This window comes from Pyxicephalus adspersus, chromosome 11 (genome assembly GCF_032062135.1).
Source record: "Pyxicephalus adspersus chromosome 11, UCB_Pads_2.0, whole genome shotgun sequence".
NCBI classification, from domain to species: Eukaryota; Metazoa; Chordata; class Amphibia; order Anura; family Pyxicephalidae; genus Pyxicephalus; species Pyxicephalus adspersus.
The window spans coordinates 28,805,270-28,824,719 of NC_092868.1; the positions used below are offsets into that span (position 1 = coordinate 28,805,270).

General features: G+C 35.3%; 1 protein-coding gene and 1 long non-coding RNA gene across 2 annotated transcripts; one reads left to right on the forward strand and one right to left on the reverse strand.

Moving 5' to 3' along the window:
• The first annotated feature begins 1,993 nt into the window (after positions 1 to 1,993).
• Positions 1,994 to 8,703, forward strand: LOC140340460 (vomeronasal type-2 receptor 26-like). Its single transcript, XM_072425676.1, has 4 exons — positions 1,994 to 2,248; positions 5,029 to 5,253; positions 6,471 to 6,594; positions 7,561 to 8,703. Exons 1-4 carry the CDS (start codon positions 1,994 to 1,996, stop codon positions 8,484 to 8,486), a joined length of 1,530 nt encoding a protein of 509 aa, XP_072281777.1. The 3' UTR covers positions 8,487 to 8,703.
• A 965-nt stretch (positions 8,704 to 9,668) lies between these two features.
• Positions 9,669 to 18,258, reverse strand: LOC140340836 (uncharacterized). The gene is made up of 4 exons (XR_011922745.1): positions 17,968 to 18,258; positions 15,889 to 15,974; positions 13,723 to 13,833; positions 9,669 to 10,508 (listed from the first exon to the last, which is right to left on the reverse strand). It is a non-coding gene; the product is annotated as an uncharacterized lncRNA (long non-coding RNA).
• Between the last annotated feature and the right edge of the window lie 1,192 nt (positions 18,259 to 19,450).

A 19,450-nucleotide genomic window follows, 5' to 3' on the forward strand; every position in this document is an offset into this window, starting at 1 on the left:
CTCAAACTGCAACAGCAGGCATTTCTTCTGTAAGTATATCTACATAAGTATTCCTAATTATGTATATCTAAGTAAATCACTGTCCTCTGTCACCTACAGGGAGAAACAGTCACTAAACAACAGTTTTACTGGTTTAAATTAAGCATCATAGCATTTAATAAACTGTGACAGTTTTCTAGAGTTATTGAACAAGATATTTAACACAGTGGTGGTTTAACAAAGTAAATATTCAGTAAGTCCCTGAGATATGGAATAAAGTAAAATGTTAAATACGTGTTAGCATGTCATTGTAATTTAAAAAGTAATTTATAATTACTTCTGATGAAGAAAAGTGCCCAATTTAGCACAAATGATGTGGACGTGTTCCATGGTCCATTTATCAGAACTCTCTCAGAGACATGTCATCCAACCATTGTTGGAGTGCATGCATGAGAAGTGGATTCAAACAGTACAGGGATCAAAATCACTGGGGTAAACCACATGAAAATGATGAAAACCATATTTATTCATTTAGAACAGTAAGTGTTACTTTTTAAAAAAAAAAAACAATTGTTGTAATAAACTGTGCTTTAGAAAATGAAATGCTATTTAGTTAAGGTTTACATCTATAGTTTTGGTCTTGATAGATAACCAGATATCAGCTTTCTTCTACACATAAACTGTACGCAGTCTGAGAGGTACATAGCCAATAAACTTGAAGACTGATATCTACGAAATACAATCCTTCATGACCTCTGCTATTTTGATCTTACAAAAGCCAAATAAAACACCTGAAAGACAAAGCTGATGCCAATTTAGCCACCCAGAAAGTCAGGTAATATTACAAGACCCTATCAGTAGTTGTTAAACCTCTCATTTACACTTCCCAGCTGGTTAAATTAATTAGTTTAATTATTATAGTCAGTGCAAAGGAGTGATCAATCCCTTAGTGATACTTTGGGAATTACTAAGGTAATTGTCGAGCCAGGTAAGTATGAATCAAAAAAGAGAAATAAAGAACATAGCGGCTCTTTGCGGCAACCTTATTATTATAAAAATCTAAAAAAATCTTTTATTGGGCTTAATAAAATAATACAAATAGTACAAACTTGGAAAGTACACACAATTATAAAAATATGTAATTCTGACAATTTCAGGCAGAATTATCTAGCAATAGTGTTCTAGTGTTCTAATATATGTTATCACATGTAGTTTGATCTCATGCTTAGTAGGTCAGAATATATACTATATAGTTACAGTCCTACCCAACGCGTTTCGCCCTAGTGGGTTTCCTCAGGGGACAACCTGAGATAGAAGTTCCAATGCATCTTTTTTTTCTGTTTGTCACTCCATTGGGGAGCATGTAGGGGAACAACTACCACATGAACAGGGAGGCACCAACAACAATAAAAACATTTGAGAAATTAGGACCCTTCCACATGCTGCTAAAAATTGTTTTGTATGTGTCCTTATTAGGGAGAGTTCTCATCACTTTCAGTTCTGATAAGAAATTAGAAATTTTCAAACATTTACAAACAGCGATAAAATATGATACAAGATGTGGAGGGCCTTAACTGTGGCCCTGACATCCCCATATGTCATCATTATAAAGTACCATATAAAATGTTCAGTTTATATAATACAAGAGGTGACTGTCTTTGACTGCAGAAATAGTAGGGAAAATGATTATCAGAGACTGTGGATATGCTACAGGTTTGGTTGTAGACTGTAGAGATAACTTCTAATAATAAATGAATGTTCCCATTTTCATTGACTGGTAGCACAACAAGTACCAAAGAGATGTTGGATGGGCATCAGATTTTAACCCTTCCTGGTGTAGACAACACAAAAAGGCATTTAAATTTGGTGTAATCTTATTATGTATAACTGGTAAATGTAACACTACCGCTGTGTTCTTTTAAAATATATGTTTTCTAAAAAAAATGTGAATAATTGCATTCCTTTTTTTATTTTCAGAATAAACTTTCGTAACTACAGACATATCCTGGCAACAATGTATGCTATAGAAGAAATAAACAAAAATTCCTCTCTGCTTCCTAACATCACACTGGGATTTGAGATTTATGATTCATGTTCATATGAAAGCAAAGCGATAGAAGCAACTTTGAAAATAATGACAGGCACACAAAAGGCAGTTCCAAATTACCAGTGTGCAAAAAGAGGTGCCCTGGCTGGAATAATTGGACATATGCTTTCTTCATCTTCGAAAAGCATGGCCAAGCTTTCTGGGGTCCATTTTCTACCACAAGTAAGTATGAAGATTAAAGTTGAATATTAATAGAACACATCCAGCATTGCAGATGGTTAAAGCTAGACTATGGTTTGCATTAACACAATAATTTGTGCATTGAGGCATAGGTTGTGTTTTTAAGCATTTAGGACCATTTTTTCTAGATTTCATTGAATGAAAACATAGCCTTGCATTTTTCCTTCCATGGCATTTTACTGATAAGCACTGAAGGGGTACATTGTAGTGTACTGGTAATGTGTACTGGGGGCCCTTTAATTATAAAGCAAATCACAAGTTAGAGAGGCTCAATAGTGTTCTCTAGCTTTGGGTTTTCTTATTGCAATTTGAAAACACAAGTATGCATATCTAAGATTCAGTAGAAAAGTAGAAAAGATGGCAATGTAAGGAAGTTAAGTTGGAGATCAGCAGATAGTACATCACTGTAAAATAAAATGTTTGTTAGCAAATGCACAGGTAAAAAGAATATTAATAAACTAGTATTACCCATCCTGGCCAAGACACAATCTGCATGGAGTTTGCATGTTCTCCCCATGTGTGCGTGGGTTTCTTCCGGGTACTCCGGTTTCCTCCCACATCTCAAAAACATGCAGTTAGGTTATTTGGCTTCCCCCCAAAAAATGACCTTAGACTTCATTATTGACATATGACTATGGTAGAGACATTAGATTGTGAGCCCCTAGATTAGATTGTGAGACAGCTAGTGACATGACTATGGACTGTGTACAGCACTGTGTAATATGATGGCACTATTGTTGTGTAATAATAATATTAATAATATTACCAATCATTGACAAAACTTACGTTATTCTGAATTAAAGAAACCTAGCTTAAGAAAGTCATGATTGTATATCATTGGACTGTATATCATAACAATGTGCTAGGAAAGAATTTAAAACAAAAGGCAAACGCTGTCAAATATTTTTTAAGACTAATTAGATTTGATTTTAGATATTTAGATGTAAAATATTGCAATGCTGGCCAGAATATAACATTTTATTTCAATAATTATTATTATATTGAACAAGGGTACTAAAAACACAAAAAGCCAAAGTGTAAACATTTCAGAGATATGTTTGTAAAATGGGAAATGTGCTATTAAATGAAGACATAGAAACTGTTTTTAAAACATTTGAATGGGATATAACTTTGGTCATGTTTTTAGTGCTGTTTGTAATCATTGGGCAGATTTTTACTCTCTTTTTGCCTTGGAAAGGGGAGTCAGAAAGACAAGAAGTGTTTCAATGGTGAAGCTATGTAGCCTGTTAGTATATCTGCAAACATAATGTCAGACTGACCACGAGGTTGCGGTGCTGTTACTGCTTCCTCGAGTCAGTAAACCTTTGCCTTGGGAAAGACATTAGAAGTAGCTTCCCCCCACGGCAGCCCAAAATGAATGGGGGTGGCAGTAAGTGGTAGAAGTAGTATGAGCATGAATGAAGAATTTAACATGGTGAAAAATGAGTAACTGAATAATTAAAGGCCAAGTTACTTTGAGTACAGATCACTTTAATCAGTCCCTGACAATACTTGATGAAAAAACACTGGCACCATCTGTCGTACATTATGGTTCCTCCCAACAGCCTTCATCATTAAACTTGAGAAGTAATAAATAACAGTAGTGTCTCCAGCTCTGCAGGACACTGAAGATTCCCTATACTGCTTGCAGGTCATCATCATCAGCATCAGCATCAGGGTCACTTAAAAATACATTTCAATCATTTAAAATTACACCACTGGAACATCCTGTATGACGTTGCTCTAGATATGCATTTTATTTGTCCCATTACAATTTTTCTTCATTTGATATATTCCTATTGCTTTCAGGTTAGTTATGGAGCTCAAGATTCAGATATAAGCGACAACTCAATATATCAAACTTTATTTCGTACTGTTCCAAGTGAAAAAAGTCTATATGATGCTTTTATACAGCTCTTCAAATATTTTGGCTGGACTTGGGTTGGAATCATTACCGGTGATGATGAAAATAACATCCGAGGGAGCAATGACGTTAAAAATCTGCTCATTAAAAATGGAATCTGTATTGCCTACTTCAAAATCATACCAAGTACAGGTCTTTACAGCGTAGGCCCAGCACTGGATGCTATCAGATCCTCATCTGCCAACGTTGTACTTCTTTTCTTTACTGAAACTGCATTTTCTGACTTTATGTTCACTGTTCAGGTGCATTCCGTACCTGGAAAAGTATGGATCATACCATCAACACTGTCCCTGCCTACACAGGAAACCTTTTATACCACATTTAATGGTTCACTGGCATTTTCTATTCGCAAAGGAGAAATTCCAGGATTAAAGGAATATCTCTACAAGGCTAACCCCCTCACTTTCCCAGACGACGTGTTTACTGCTTTAGTGTGGCGAAGTGCCTTTCGCTGCTTGCCTATTAATGAGACCACGTTTAGAAATAAACTGGGATCCACAGGGAATTGCACAGGAAATGAAACAATGAAAAAGTATGAAGCCAATTTTGATGTTAACAACTTTAGAATAACTTATGCTATTTACAGAGCTACCTATGCAATCGCCTATGCAATTCATGACTGGCTGTATGCAAGAAAAATACAGCAGACTGATCTTACATCTTATTTAGGATCAACTTTTCATGCATCTCAGGTAAAATACATAGCTTATACTTTATTTATGTGTTGAGAGATGTAATATGTATTGTAGTGAACAAAGCACTTTGCCTTTTTTGGTTACTTTGTTTGCCCCAGGATCTAATGTCCATGTGTTTTGTCTCACTCTTATCACTTTTCTAGCTAAATCAATACCTTAGGAAAGTTAATTTCAAAACATCATCTGGTGAGAATTTTCATTTTGAGAAAAAAGAAATTGCAGGTGAATATGACATAATGAACTGGTTTATCACTCCCAATAAAACAACTAAATATACACAGATTGGAAGCTTCATCAGTTCTGCACCTTCCGGAAGACAACTTGTTTTGAATGAAAAACTCATCCAATGGCATCACATTTTTAAAGAGGTAAAAGTTGTTACATTTTTTAACTACTAAGATTGATCAACCATTTATCACAGATAGAGATTCCTTGACCTTGAACTCATAGTGGATCCCTGGATCCCTGGTTTCTGATTTTTTTTAAATAGACAAATGTTTATCCAAATGAATAGCCCATATAGCCTATACCTTATGACTAGCAATCTCAAAAGGGCAAACAAGAGGGGAAATGGAAAAAGCCCCCTTAACTTAGTCTAGGTAATTAATTTGAATAGCGACAGGATAAAGAAAGCTGATGATAAACTGCACACAAAAAGATTTGTTATAAATCTGTGCTACGCTGTGATTTGAAGTGCTGTGGTTTTGTTTTCAGTTCCATATCTACCACCCACAATGTTCAGAGTTCTTCATTTAATCTAAAAGTCCTTATTAAGACTATTATCACCTTTGCTGATTTATATCGGCTTGTTTTTATTAGAGGATTTTTTGTGGCTGATTTGAGGACAGTGGTTATATTTTGAAGCTGTTCTGTCCATAAATAAAACTTTTTTTTATTGTTGAATGGTTTTATTTCAAAATAAATAGTTTCAGTCAGCACAGTGTTTTAATTTCTATATCTATCTATTGTTTTTTTCTATATTGATAGGGCCTGTTTAAAGTTTGGGAAGCCCAAAGTATTCAGATTTACCAAACTAAACCTATTGTTAGGCATAGAATGCATGGACCTGTACTGCCTACATAAACCTATCCTACCAATTGTAAAACAGCTGTATTATATGGGATGTTAAACACAGGACAATTTTATTGAACAGGAACTGGTCTAAATGAAAAAGTATAAAAGGATTAATAGCATCAGACCTCAGATGATACGGCTGTGTAAAAATAAGTAAGTGGCAGGACAGTTTTGTTACAGCAAAACTAAGGGCAGTTTCAGTGCTAGTGCCTAGTGCTGTCCAATGAAAATGCGTGTCTCTAAAACTACCCTAAAAATTGCCTTAAAGCTGCATGAAATTATTCTGGTGTATGATATTTAAAGATAGAAATTGTTTTTTGCACTAGCAGGTGGTAGATATTGGTGAGTATATCTTAGTTGGAAGTGGTTTGCCAGAAGCTGTTGGTAGGTGTAGATAATTCAGTTCTCATCCTCAGATTGTTAGAATAATGAATTACCTACCATAGAGACAATCTACAAATGTCCTATACTGTATCTGTAATGCATACCCGTGTACATTTTTAACCCGTAGATTCCACAATCTGTGTGCAGTAAGAGCTGCTTTCCAGGATATAGAAAAGCTCTCCGAAAATCCCAGCAAAATTGTTGCTATGACTGTGTTCTGTGTTCAGAGGGGGAGATATCTAATAGCACAGGTAAATCTCATGATTTACGAATAATTTTATTCACAGATCAGACAACAATTTTGTTACTTGTATAAATGATTGTGAGTTTGGGAATAAATGTTACTTTTTTTACATACTGCCACATCTAATGCATAAACACATTTATAAAGCAGTAACAGAAGAATGATTGGCACTTTTTCATTGTCAGAAGCTTCTTTTTATAGACACTTATTGTGATATATATAACTGCAGGACACCCAGTTAGCAAACACTACATAATTGTATTAATACACTCATTGAAGCTGTTCTGTGTTCCCTAACAGCAGAAGTTATGCTTTCTGTGTGCTGTTAGTGTGTGTTGTACAGTATGCATCAGTGTTTCTGTGTCATGTAGGTGTGTGTGAGGCTCAGAAAATTACATTTGTTTATTCTTCAAAAATATTAAAAAATGGAGAAAAAAAAAAATTTACATGGAGAAAAAACTTGGAAGATAATACAACGTACATGTGGGTATTTCAAGATGTCAGTATTCAGATGCCACATAGATTGTTTTGGTCTAGTGCATAATGCTACTACCAGGTATCTAATGACACCAAATTCAGAGTGCAGAGTGAATTAAAGTTTTAATACCTGCATTCTGACTTTTTATAACCTAATGGTCAGATTCATCTGGTGAGTGGCTATTACTAATGAAGGTTGAGCCCATCAGTGAATGAGAGGATACATGAACGCCTGCTCTGGTTTAAAGCCCAAATAAAATACTTTAAGGGTTTGGGTTATCTACTTTTATATATCTATTTTCTTCATATATTTTTTTTATACATTAATGAAATATGGACATTATGCATTATACTATGGTTTTCTAAACTATTAAGCAATACATAATATAGAATTATGTATGATTTTTTTTTAATAGATTGCATAATTTTTAGTGCACCATATTTTTAAAAAAACAACACAATACTAACTTCTAATTAGACATGTCTTATCTTTTAGATATGGAAAACTGCATTAAATGTTCTGAACACCAGTGGTCCAATGAGAGAAGAGACACGTGCATCCCCAGAACTATAGACTTTCTGTCCTATGAAGATGCTTTGGGAATTGTATTATCCTTTTTTGCCATTTTGCTTTCAGCTCTCACTCTAGCTATTCTGTCTATATTTATAAAACACAAAGAAACTCCCATAGTGAAAGCCAACAACAGGGACCTCAGTTACATCCTTCTCCTCTCCCTTTCTCTGTCCTTCCTCTGCTCCTTGTTATTTATAGGACGTCCGCACACCATAACTTGCTTCTTCCGCCAGGCAGCTTTTGGAATTGTATTTGCAATTGCTGTATCTTCAGTTTTGGCTAAAACCATAACTGTTGTCATTGCTTTCAATGCCACAAAGCCTGGCAGCGAGTCAAGAAAATGGATGAAGGCAGGAATATCGACATATTTAGTGGGCATTTGTGCTATGGGTGAGGTCATTATATGTTTTGTATGGTTTTTGAGCAGTCCACCCTTTCCAGATTTTGATACATCAGAACGATCACTGAAGATGACACTGCAATGTAATGAAGGGTCAGCGGTTGCATTTTACTTCCTTATAGGTTATATGGGTGTTCTAGCTGTTTTGAGTTTCATAGTTGCCTTTCTAGCTAGAAAATTACCGGATACATTTAATGAGGCATCGCATATTACCTTCAGTATGCTGGTCTTCTGCAGTGTTTGGCTGTCTTTTTTTCCAGCTTATCTAAGCACAAAAGGTAAATACATGGTAGCCGTTGAAATATTTGCCATCCTGGCTTCCAGTGGTGGATTAATGTCTTGCATATTCCTCCCTAAGTGTTATATTATTATCATAAGGCCAGAATTAAACACTAAAGAAAGTCTAATGGGAAAAAAAGTCACTAGGTATAACGTTGAAAGCAAATAATTACTGTAAGGGTAGTTTTAAGAAGAAAAAAGAAGGTGATTTGTGATTTGTATCTGACTGTAGATGTCAGTATAATTCCAGGAGGGAATAGGAAGTGCAGAACAAACTTAGCCAGAACAACGAAGGCTGAATTGTGGAGTTTCTTTTATATTGTCACTTACTGGTTTATACAAAATACTATACACATCTATGACTTCCCCTTTCTTTTGATTTATAAAATTTCTGGAAGCACAGCTTGCAACTGATCAGTGTAGTTGCTAACTTTGGGCCTGATTTATTAAAGCTCGCCAAGGCTGGAGAGGATACACTTTTATCAGTGAAGCTGGGTGATCCAGCAAACCTGAAATGGATCTGGTCCAGGATTTAAAAGATTTGCTAACAAATAGCAAGTGATGTTTAAGAAATCCATTCCAGGTTTGCTGGATCACTCAGCTTCACTGATAAAAGTGAATCCTCTCCATCCTTGAAAAGCTTTAAGAAATCAGGGCCATTGCTCGAGAACAATGTCAGCAATGACCAGAGACACTGCTAAATGAAAATAAAATGTCTAATTCCTAATTTAGTGGAGAACACTAACTAAATGTAGAGAACAGAAAATGTACAGTAACACATTTACCATCTATTTACAGAATTCATCTTTCATCATTGTACAATAAAACATGATTATGACTGGCTACAAAATGGTTATTGCTTCTTAAATTACAAGTATTAACCTATGAAATAATGTAATGGGTCCTCCAGAGAAACTTTGTATATTTCCCTGTTTTGCCACCTTGTGAAGAACACTAAAAGCTCACCCTGCTGTTTTATTTCAATGCTCCATAGTCTAAAATTGGATCACTAAGCTCCAAGATCATCACTGAATGGGATGTCATTATACTAAATTGTACCCACAGGTGAACACAGATAATGTGACTCTCATTATTATTGATGCATTGTAGTTTGGGATGTCTCAGTGTTACTAAACAGACTGGAAAAAAGTAGATGTGATATATGTAACCTTCTGAATAGATGTGTATCTGTGAAAATTCGTAAATGTATATTATTATTTTTTTGCATCCTGTTTCTTGTATATTGTAAATCATGCATACAAATGATATCAAAAATTGTAAAAACATTTTTCAGAGAAAATTCTAGTTTTAAAAAATTAAACTCAAATAAGTGATGCAAATTATTAATGTACATACTGTCTTTTATTAGTTATAGTAATAATACTAACATTGTTTGTACAGAAAGTATTTGAGAATTTCTTGTTTCAGCCTCTATTCTTCATGCCAGGTATATGACAGCCAGGCAGAATAAAGGTCCCACAATTCTGTCTGAATTAATTTATTATCAGCCTCCAAAGAGATTAACAATAAGCAGTTAAAAAAGCCAACACATTTGAAAATGACATTGTGTAAGAAAAAAGAGAGAACTCAAAAGAAAAGATTAAGATTGATTGATTAAGATTAGGATTTCTATGACTTTGCAGTGTTTGCTTTAAACAACCAGCATTGTGAGTCATTCATAGGTAGATAGGCAAATATAATTTTCTGTACCTAAAGGTTTTTTAGTAGGCATGGACATACATACTGATACCATGTTATCATTTACAAGTCCACTAGGTGGTGCTGCGTGTACCTTTCAAGTACATTATTATACATATATTATATTATATATTATTTTGCTCATCTCTAGATAACTTTTAATTACATTTACCAAATTAAAGTTTGCACAGAATGATAAAACAAGCACTTTTGCTGAATAACTCACTATGAAAATTATTTATAAACATATCCCATTTTATTTCTAGGTTTATTAGTGGTATTCCCACATATTCTCTAAAAAATGCAGTTTAGTTGTGTGACTTTCCGGGTACAAGCTGATTGCCAGTCTTTTAAACAACTATATCATCTCACTTTCAGGTAATTGTATCAGCTCATTGATATAACTTGAATAAGTACTCAGTACCACCTTCTTCTTCACCTTGACCTCAGCTTACATTGAAAGAAAGTCTTTAGTCTAGTGCCAGCACTGGTCCTGTAAAGAGATGAAGTTTGGAATGGATATGAATCATGCAAATAAGGAATTCCCATTAACAATGTATTTTTTTGCAAAGTTGTCCAGTGAATCTGTGGCTTTGGACCAATTGCCAATTAGGGTGTTTTGAATAAACAAAGCCCGCATTATTAAAGTGGTGTTCAGAGCAGCCATAGTGTCAGAGAAATATAAAGCTGATGAAATTAGAGATAAACGTCAAAGGGATATTTGGGTTAGTTTATTTTATAGATATCTAATTTATAGATATCTATGCATATTCTTTAATAAAGTGGCCTGAATTAAGGTTTGCTGGATCACCCAGGTTTACTGATGAAAGTATATCCCCTCCAGTCTTGGAGAGCTTTAATAAATCAAGGCCCATTAACAGAAGAGATGGACTTCATGAAAGTGTATGGAAAGTAATAGGTTGTACAATGTACATTAAATGTCTTTGTATGGTGTACAGTAAACAAGCAGTGATTGCATTGTGAACAACCCCTATATATATATATATATATATATATGAATTTATATATATTTTATGTATATATATATATATATATATATATATATATATATATATATATATTTACATATACATAAACACATAGAGTGTTCTCCCCAGCCTATATTAGCACATTTCAGTAACCACCCGGCTAGTTTTGGGTAGTCACCAAAAAGTTGGTTCACAATACAGGGGCCACCACTTGCCTACAGCTCCTTCCCATTCAATTTAAAAATATTTCTGGGGAGAACACTATATATATATATATATATATATATATATATATACACAAGTTTTAGTTACTAAAATATAAAGATGAGTCTGTACTGTGATGACCTCTTTACACTTTACACATTAAAATTTAATACATTCACTTTATTAGTCTTTTGTTTCTTATCCAGACACATAAGTATAACAAACAATACAAAATTTAATAGAAAGTAAAAGATAACATATAAACAAATAAAACCTTGCCCCAGTTATGATGATTAGTATAGGCATTTTGTATAGGATATAGTATAGGTTATTTTGTATAGGCATTAGTGATACCTCCCAACAATAACCTGGAGTAGTGCTACACCTGGTCACTTCAATCTAATAGTCAACCTGTCAGCTATCTTTAGTAAAATTAGTAAAATTTGTTACTTTAATAAAAATGTTAAAAATGTAGTTGTGCTGGTTTAAATAGTTTAGTATTTGTTACATGTTCAATAAAAGGTCTCCTATAAACCACACATTTACCCCTTGTTTTAGAACAGAAACAATTACTTACACAATGAGCCATGAAACTATGGAATGAAGTAAAAAAATGTGGAAATACTTGTCAGGCCAAGCTTTATCATTAAAAGAAAATCATACCTTAGACTGAACACAGATGGTATCTGAGGCAATAGATGAATCATTAGTAAGTTCTATCAGGAAGCTGACTATTTCCAGATCAGTTAACTATGTCATAGCACCACAGTAAGGCTACGTACACAAGTCAGATGATTCTTATCTGATAATCGCGTCAGGGCTAGAATTGAACGAGAATCTGGTGTGTGATCCATCCTGGCGTATCCATGAATGCTGAAGGATTGTATTACAAGTGAAGAGGAAAGAGCGCAGCGGGGTGCCACTCCGTCCTTCTCCCCCCTCCATAGAGCAGAACGGTGCTGTAATTACAGAGCTCGTTCATGGATTGTGTGGTCATTTGTTGTTGGAAAGGATCATGAAAGATTCTTTCCAACGACAATTATTGAACATGTGTACGCAGCCTTAGAACTGGATAGTAAACTACAAGTCATTCATTTTCACCCATCTCTAGTGTTCCATCATTCCATTCATTGTTCCATTGAAGAAGTACAAATTTTAATGTATCTGTTATTGATGATTGAAAACTGTGATCATGGCTTCTAAATACTTGCAAACTCTGTGGTCATTCAAGCATGTATTATTTTATTTACATGTACTATTTGATTTATATGTGTATTTGATTTACATTTGAGGATCTAAAGAGTAACAGACTTGTAAAACATTTGCCCCTTGAGGGAAGAATGGGGCAGTAGCAGTAAGATTGCTGAATCCAAACACTGCTTTGTCAACTGAGAAAAAAAATCTCATATTGAGTTAAAACTGTGGTTATCCTTTGGGACTTTTCGAGCCTAACTGTATATTTTTTTATGTTTTAGGGTAGGAAACATTTATTTTTTTTGTTTTGTTGTGGTCATATTTAGGAGATTTACCTTCTCCCTCCCCTCTTATTTCTGTATCACCTTATAATAATACAGGAGGTGGTTGTGACCTGGGGAGGAAGGCTCAGATCACAATAAAAACTCCATCAGAACATCCCTTTCTCACTATAAATGTGGTGCTACTCTACTATACATATATGTGAATTGTTACACTAGATGCCTTGATCAGATAATGGAAGAACCTGGGTGTTCTAGCAAACCTGGAATGGATTTCTCAAAAGCCATTTGCTATTAGTTGGCTATCAGTTGCCAATAGTTATGTTTTCAATCCTGAAAACATTTCAATCCTGATTCATTCCAGATTAGCTGGATCACCCAGCATGATAGTCTGTCTTCCCCGCTCTTGGATAACTTTAATAAATCAGCCCCATGGTGTTCACAGTCTACTGTTACATAAGGTAGTCTGATTAAAAAAAGACATAAGTCAATCATGTTCAACTACTTGGAAAATAAAAATACTACAAACCAGTATGTCCCAGAAAAAAACATCTTCCCCAATCTTGGGGAACTTTATTAAAACCTTGCCCATTACATCTATTTTAAACACATCTACACTGTTCCTTTAATGTACACATTATGAACTCACATAATGAAAAATTACACTATGGGGTTTATCAAGCCATGAATCCGGCTTTTAGCCACATTCTCTAGGAGAATCAATCCCTGCCATCAAAAACACATGGTCCTTGAATATTTTCCAGTAAAGAATGTTTGGTGAATGTTAAATTCACTGTTTTAAACACAGACCCCTATATGTAGAACAGAAAGCAGGTTTTATACACTGTTGTGTTAATTCACTTCATTTGGGGGTGATTAAAACATTATTTTATTGTTTAGGCACACTCATACGTTTATTACACTATACACGTATACACTCATATCTTTATTAATTGCATACATATTACAAATTAAATATCGAATAACATTTTTGAGAATGGGTCGACAGCAGGCAGAGCTAAAAAAAAGTTAAACTCACTTTAAAAGTTAGTCTAGGTCATGGATGAACGGCTTCTTACAATTTCACCTTCTTTTTGATTTTAAGGTCGAGTAAATTCTGCCCTGCTGCACTGGAGAGAGCTGAAAACATCTTGGAAAAAAATATAAAATTAAGAAAGAAAAACGTTATTGCTGTTTTCATGAAAGTTTTTTTTCTAAAGTGTAAGATACCCCCCCAAAAAAATTATTAATCTCTGACATCAGTGAAAAGATTTCTGACTGACGCCAGCAGCAATCTAAAACGAGAAATGGTTTGAGCAGAACGTTTAGTACAAAGGTTGGCAAAATTAGTGGGCAGAGCTTAGATAAGTAATTGTTTGCTAAACCTCAGTAGTGAGGTTGTAAATCAGGGGCATAACTATAACCACTGCAAACATAATTACTTTAGGTCCTTAAAGTAACAGTATAAAGTAACAAGATTTACCAAATACATTTGGATGCAATTAAAGAACTAAATTTCCACTTTCAAAATTTACAATCAGGCAGGGTGCAGCTTAGGAAGCCAGCATACTTGGCACATTACGGCTTCCCCTGCAGCTGCAAGGACTAGGCACAAGCCCGCGATGGAATGGGGACAGGTATGAGGACCTGCCTGATTTAAATTCCAATTCCAAAAATGCTTTAGTTCTGCTTCAGAGATGAAATTATAGGCTAAGCAATAACTGCCTAAATACAAGAGAAAAGAGAGGCCATAGCATTAGAATAACAGGTGCAGGGCCTGCATGACAGGGTGCGAGGATGGGCCAAGGAAGGAAAGGGTTAATAAGAATTGGAGATGGTTAGGAAGGGGCAGTAGTAGCATTGGAACGAGAGGGAGGAGGGGAGTGGAGCATAGGAAGGGTTAAAAGGGTGTGAACAGAAGTGGGAGGCCCTCCCCACCCACCCCTTTTGTAGAGTAACAAGAAATTTGGGATTTTAGGTGGTTATGGCAGTTGTTAGCCTTGGAAGGCAATAGTCCTGTTCGTTTTAAAAGTGGTGGATTTTGGCAGGAGGGATCCTTTTTGGTGGGGTCCCCCTTAAGGTTAACTGAAGGTCATGGGTCCTAAAGCAGTGCTGGGTGGCTAGGGACCACGGCTGAGATGTTGGTGGAGAAAAATCCTGTTGGGTGCGGACTTCTAGGACCTGGAGCCTGGTTGTTCAGGTTTATAACAGGGAGGTTGGGAGGTTTTATAAAATAAAGGATATTGTTGTGTATTGTTTTTTATTGTGAAAAGGGGGTTATAGAGTTAGGTAATTAGGGTATATTAAATTGATGTATTGATGTTATTTATGCTGTGTTTATATGACAATTTTAATTTTGGTTATTTATTTCTTAATTTCTGTTGTTATTTATACATGAAAGGTTTATTAATTGTTACATAAACGGCTATTTATTGTTACATAAACGGCTGCTTGCCGGCCAATTTAGGTACAAATTCTTGTGTTTGTATATTTTTGGATGTTGGGGGCGGTTAATAAGCAGCTGGGGGGATGGGGGGATTTTGGGAGTAAAGAAAAAGGTGGAAGGGATAGAAGGTCGGAGCTACCCTGGTCATGTGTATTCTTACATGAATCTCAAAGTTCTTTGAGTATTTCTTATGAATCTGTACAGTAATCCATCATGAAACAACCCCTATACATTGCCTCAGTGCATATGTTTCCTTTAAAAAAAGACCAATAATGGCTGCTCTTTCTGTTTGTGTAAGCTGGCTGGTCTTGTATTCACCTCTTGGAGTTTTCTTCAGTAATCATTGGTTGCGAGGGCGTGCTGGGTCACTACCACAGCTTTGCTCTGTGCTTTGGTGCAATTTAGCTGCTACTTATACAAAGTCATATCTGGGTTTGCAAAGGCATACAGTGCTCATAAATTAAATTACTCATTTTATGACTGATAAGAAATATATGAAATGTTTTTATTATGCTTTTCTATTTAAATTAATAAATTTAGCTTTAATTTTCATAAAGATTTGAGAACCTCTATATAATCTTTAGGAAAAAGTTCCTATTTTGAATCAACACTGGAACTTTCTTAGAGATGAATATTGGAATGGCAAAGGGAATTCCCTAATGGTTTTGCTATGTAGTTCCATTACACATAGTTTTCCCCTGCTCACTATATTATTTATTACCTGACAAAGTACTGTCTCAGAGATTTAGTTTTAGTTACCTGTTTTTCCAGAACAGTGTTGTTTATGCCATCCAAAGAAAATTGTGAGGACACATGAAGTTGAATCTGCCACATTTTCCGCAACCCTTAAATATGAATGACATAATTGTAGTTGTCAGTAAAAGACAAATAGGGAGCTGAATGAGAACCAGCATCAAATCACACAGCTATAGCCATGTTCATTTACACTTTGAGAAAAGGAATGGGGCATGTTTTGTGAAACAGGTTTTCTGGAATCCTCTTACTGTCTGACCTACCTTTCCTACCTTGTGAATGGTCATTGTAAAGAAACATTAGTATTGGCCAAACCTCCAATATTTGCACTGCCTAGGGTCAGGGCTATAAAAAGAATTGAAATGAGGAAAGAATTATTTTTAAAATAAGGGCCTCTTGAGGCTGTTCTTTTAGTTTCAATAAGGCAAATTACTAAAATGTACACTTATTTAAGAGATATCTGTCCCTAAACCTAAACAATCAGTAGGTCAACCCTTTTACCAGCCTTTGTTAGCAAATCTGCACGAATCCCACTATCACCTCAACTCAAGCTGCTAACTTACCCCTATAGCATTGCTATAACCCTTACCTGTCCAATAAAATTTTACTCTTCTAGGCTTGAATAGGGCCATTTACAAATTACTTCCAACCACAATATAATGTGCATTCAAACCTATAGAGCCCATAGTATTACCAGTGTTCAAGAGAACTATGTATCATTTCTGCTTATAACGTGCTTACACACACTGTGAATCCATTCAAATAACTAAAATATGGAACCCGTGGACTTCTCAATTAACTGTGATCAAATGCAATATATGCAGTTCTTTTTCATTCTTTTTGGTCACCTCCCTGGTGGTTCCAATATTGATGCATTATTACTGTTGTCTCAGTTATATACGCAATAGAATACACTAGTTGGAAAAAACAGACCCTAGTAACATTCTTCCCAAATCTTCTGAAAAGAGATTAGTGAAGTAAATGTATTACTTCATAAATTAATTAGGATGGCATATCCAGAATTAGGTATATTTACTGTCATACAGAGAAGTACCAATCAGTCAATGGAGGACTAGATGACCTGGGGGTAAATTGACAGGTAAGAAAATTTTCAGGCAACTGAATGAATAACTGCTCTCAACCTGAAAATTAGATGTTTAAAAAGAGTGTTAAGTAACGTTTTACCTTTACAAGAAGGTCCAGCCCTAACCCTTGCAGCAGTGCAAATTAAAATTAAAGGGAATTAATTTACAAACTTGTTTATGAATAGCAATAAATAGCGACATGTTTGTAATTACTGAACTTGCTGTAAGAACAAAAACTACCATGATTTATCATATTTAATCACCATATAGCAATTACTGAAGGTCCTGAGAATACAACCCACCACCTAATACTATTTACATGCCAGCCGCCATCTAAGGATAGGGTTGCCTGGCCATGGGATTGCATCCAAGTTCAGTTTTAAATACCCGAGCTGCAGTCAGAGTAAAATATCTACTTACTCTGTACTTGCTGACTCTGCGGGACACAAGCTGCAGCCTGCTACACAGGAATTGCCCTCCGCTGACCCCAGCCCTAGAAGCCTTTTTGCCCCTTATGTTTCAAATTTCTGCCCTTAGACCCTTTGAACTTATCTCCTTGCTGGTTCACATTGCTGAACTTTGTCTGTACCATGTAACTACCTGCCTTCATCATATTTTTCCTTCTACTTGGTAGGACTGTGATATACATCTTTTACATCCACAAATGTAAATGGAGAGTTGAGAGGTCCTAAAAAAATGGCACATTGGAACTTTGGACTAAAGGGGAAACACCCTAAAGATTACTAATCTTTAAATCATCTGTCACTTAGAAAAAACTCCTAGAAAACTACCACCAAGATGGTAGAGATGTATCCTAAGTAGACAGATTGAAACCGGAACAAACAAACCAGGTTCCAATCTGTAATTTTCATGCTGTGCTACTAGACAAGAGAACACAGACATTTTTGTGCAAGTTTTGGATAGTAAATATAAGTTGTATTTTTTTCTAGTTTTCGTGATTGCAGCAAATGCATTACATTTGTATCCAGAAGTTCCTTACCTGAACACTTGACTCCGGAGTCAGATGTGTATGCATGAACATGTTGCAGAATGGTAAATGGACAGTTCAGTAGATCTTTCTCAGTACCAGTACATTGGAAGTAGGTCAGTCCACTAAAGGGAGGGCCTTGACCATATTTTCCATTGCCAGATACTTCTAATGCATTTCCACAGCTGAGTTCCCTGCACACTACTTGGGCATCGCTTAAATCCCAGAGTGCTGAACAAACTGTGCCCCAAGTGTTGCCATAGAAAATCTCTATACGTCCCTCACAAGGGTCTGGCCCCACAAGACGGACAGTTGCTTCTGCAACAAAAACACAATTATTTATAATATAAAGTTTACCTAGAGTAAGGAATGGTATTTGTTGTATATTATATGGAGCACAACAGAAAGAGCAAGACTTCAAAACAGGGGGAACTGTCTAGGTCTAGTCCTGTACTAAGACAGGGAGGCTAATAAAAGGGCCAAACATATAAAAGCTAAAAAAGTAGTGATGGTTTTTATTTTATGAAAAATTTGACAAAATCATAAGACTGTGTTAAAATGTTGCCATTTTGTGGAACAGCTTCGGGATTGGTGGTAAAGGTGCAATGGACTCCAAATAGCTTCTGGAACTCACAGAACTTATTTTGGGTATTCTGGACCTTTTGATAATTTCTTTATTGGCCTCATTATTTTGCATGTTTTCAAATAAAACATACATGTTAAAATGTTAAAAAAAATTATGCAATAATGTGAAAAGCACAGAAACAAAATTGTACAGAGAAAGTGTTAAACTGCACTAAAACCTTTCAAGCATCCTTTATTTATTTATTTTTTTTAAATAATCTAATTTACATGTAGATGTGAAAAAACACCTGGGGTACAACCAGTCATTTTTTGCATTGAGTTGTGACTGTGTAACTTGGGGTCACTTCTTTGCCTACTTCATTTGAAATAAAAGTTGTCCCTCTTTCTTTTATCAGAATGTTGGGCCATAATAGGGTTTTAATAGGGACCCTGAACTGAAGAAAATATGTCTCTCCTTGCCCTTGGAAATTCAAAATTATTAAATTATTTCAGAAATGAATTCAAATATAGAGCATTAAATATGTACTTGTATGGAGAACAGCAGCAGACAGCACTATAAAATGGTAACATTGCAAGTACTGCATGGGCTGGCTCTAAATACTGGAGAGAGGGAAAAATGAAATCTAAAGGCCAGCAAATCCCTCCTGAGATGAATGTGTTGATTTACTTGTGTTTTTGATTATTTTGATTTCCCCACATTCTTTTAGACGGAGCAGGAAAGTCCTTTAGATATTAGCATTGACTGAAATGCAATAATTACACATTGTACTGCATACATTTTTGGAAATGTACAAGAAAGAGATTTTAGGTAGTTTTAGGTTGAAGCTTACCAAGGCCATGAAATAGGAGAACCCAGAGAGCAGAATTTATTTTAATCATGTTACTGGAGATTGGTATTATAACAAACGGT

Excerpts from the sequence above, each read along its gene's own strand:
- LOC140340460 (XM_072425676.1), top strand. The coding sequence starts at position 1,994 with ATGTATGCTATAGAAGAAATAAACAAAAATTCCTCTCTGCTTCCTAAC. Across the intron at positions 2,249-5,028 it reads GGGTCCATTTTCTACCACAA|CTAAATCAATACCTTAGGAA; the intron begins GTAAGTATGAAG and ends TCACTTTTCTAG. Across the intron at positions 6,595-7,560 it reads GGAGATATCTAATAGCACAG|ATATGGAAAACTGCATTAAA; the intron begins GTAAATCTCATG and ends CTTATCTTTTAG.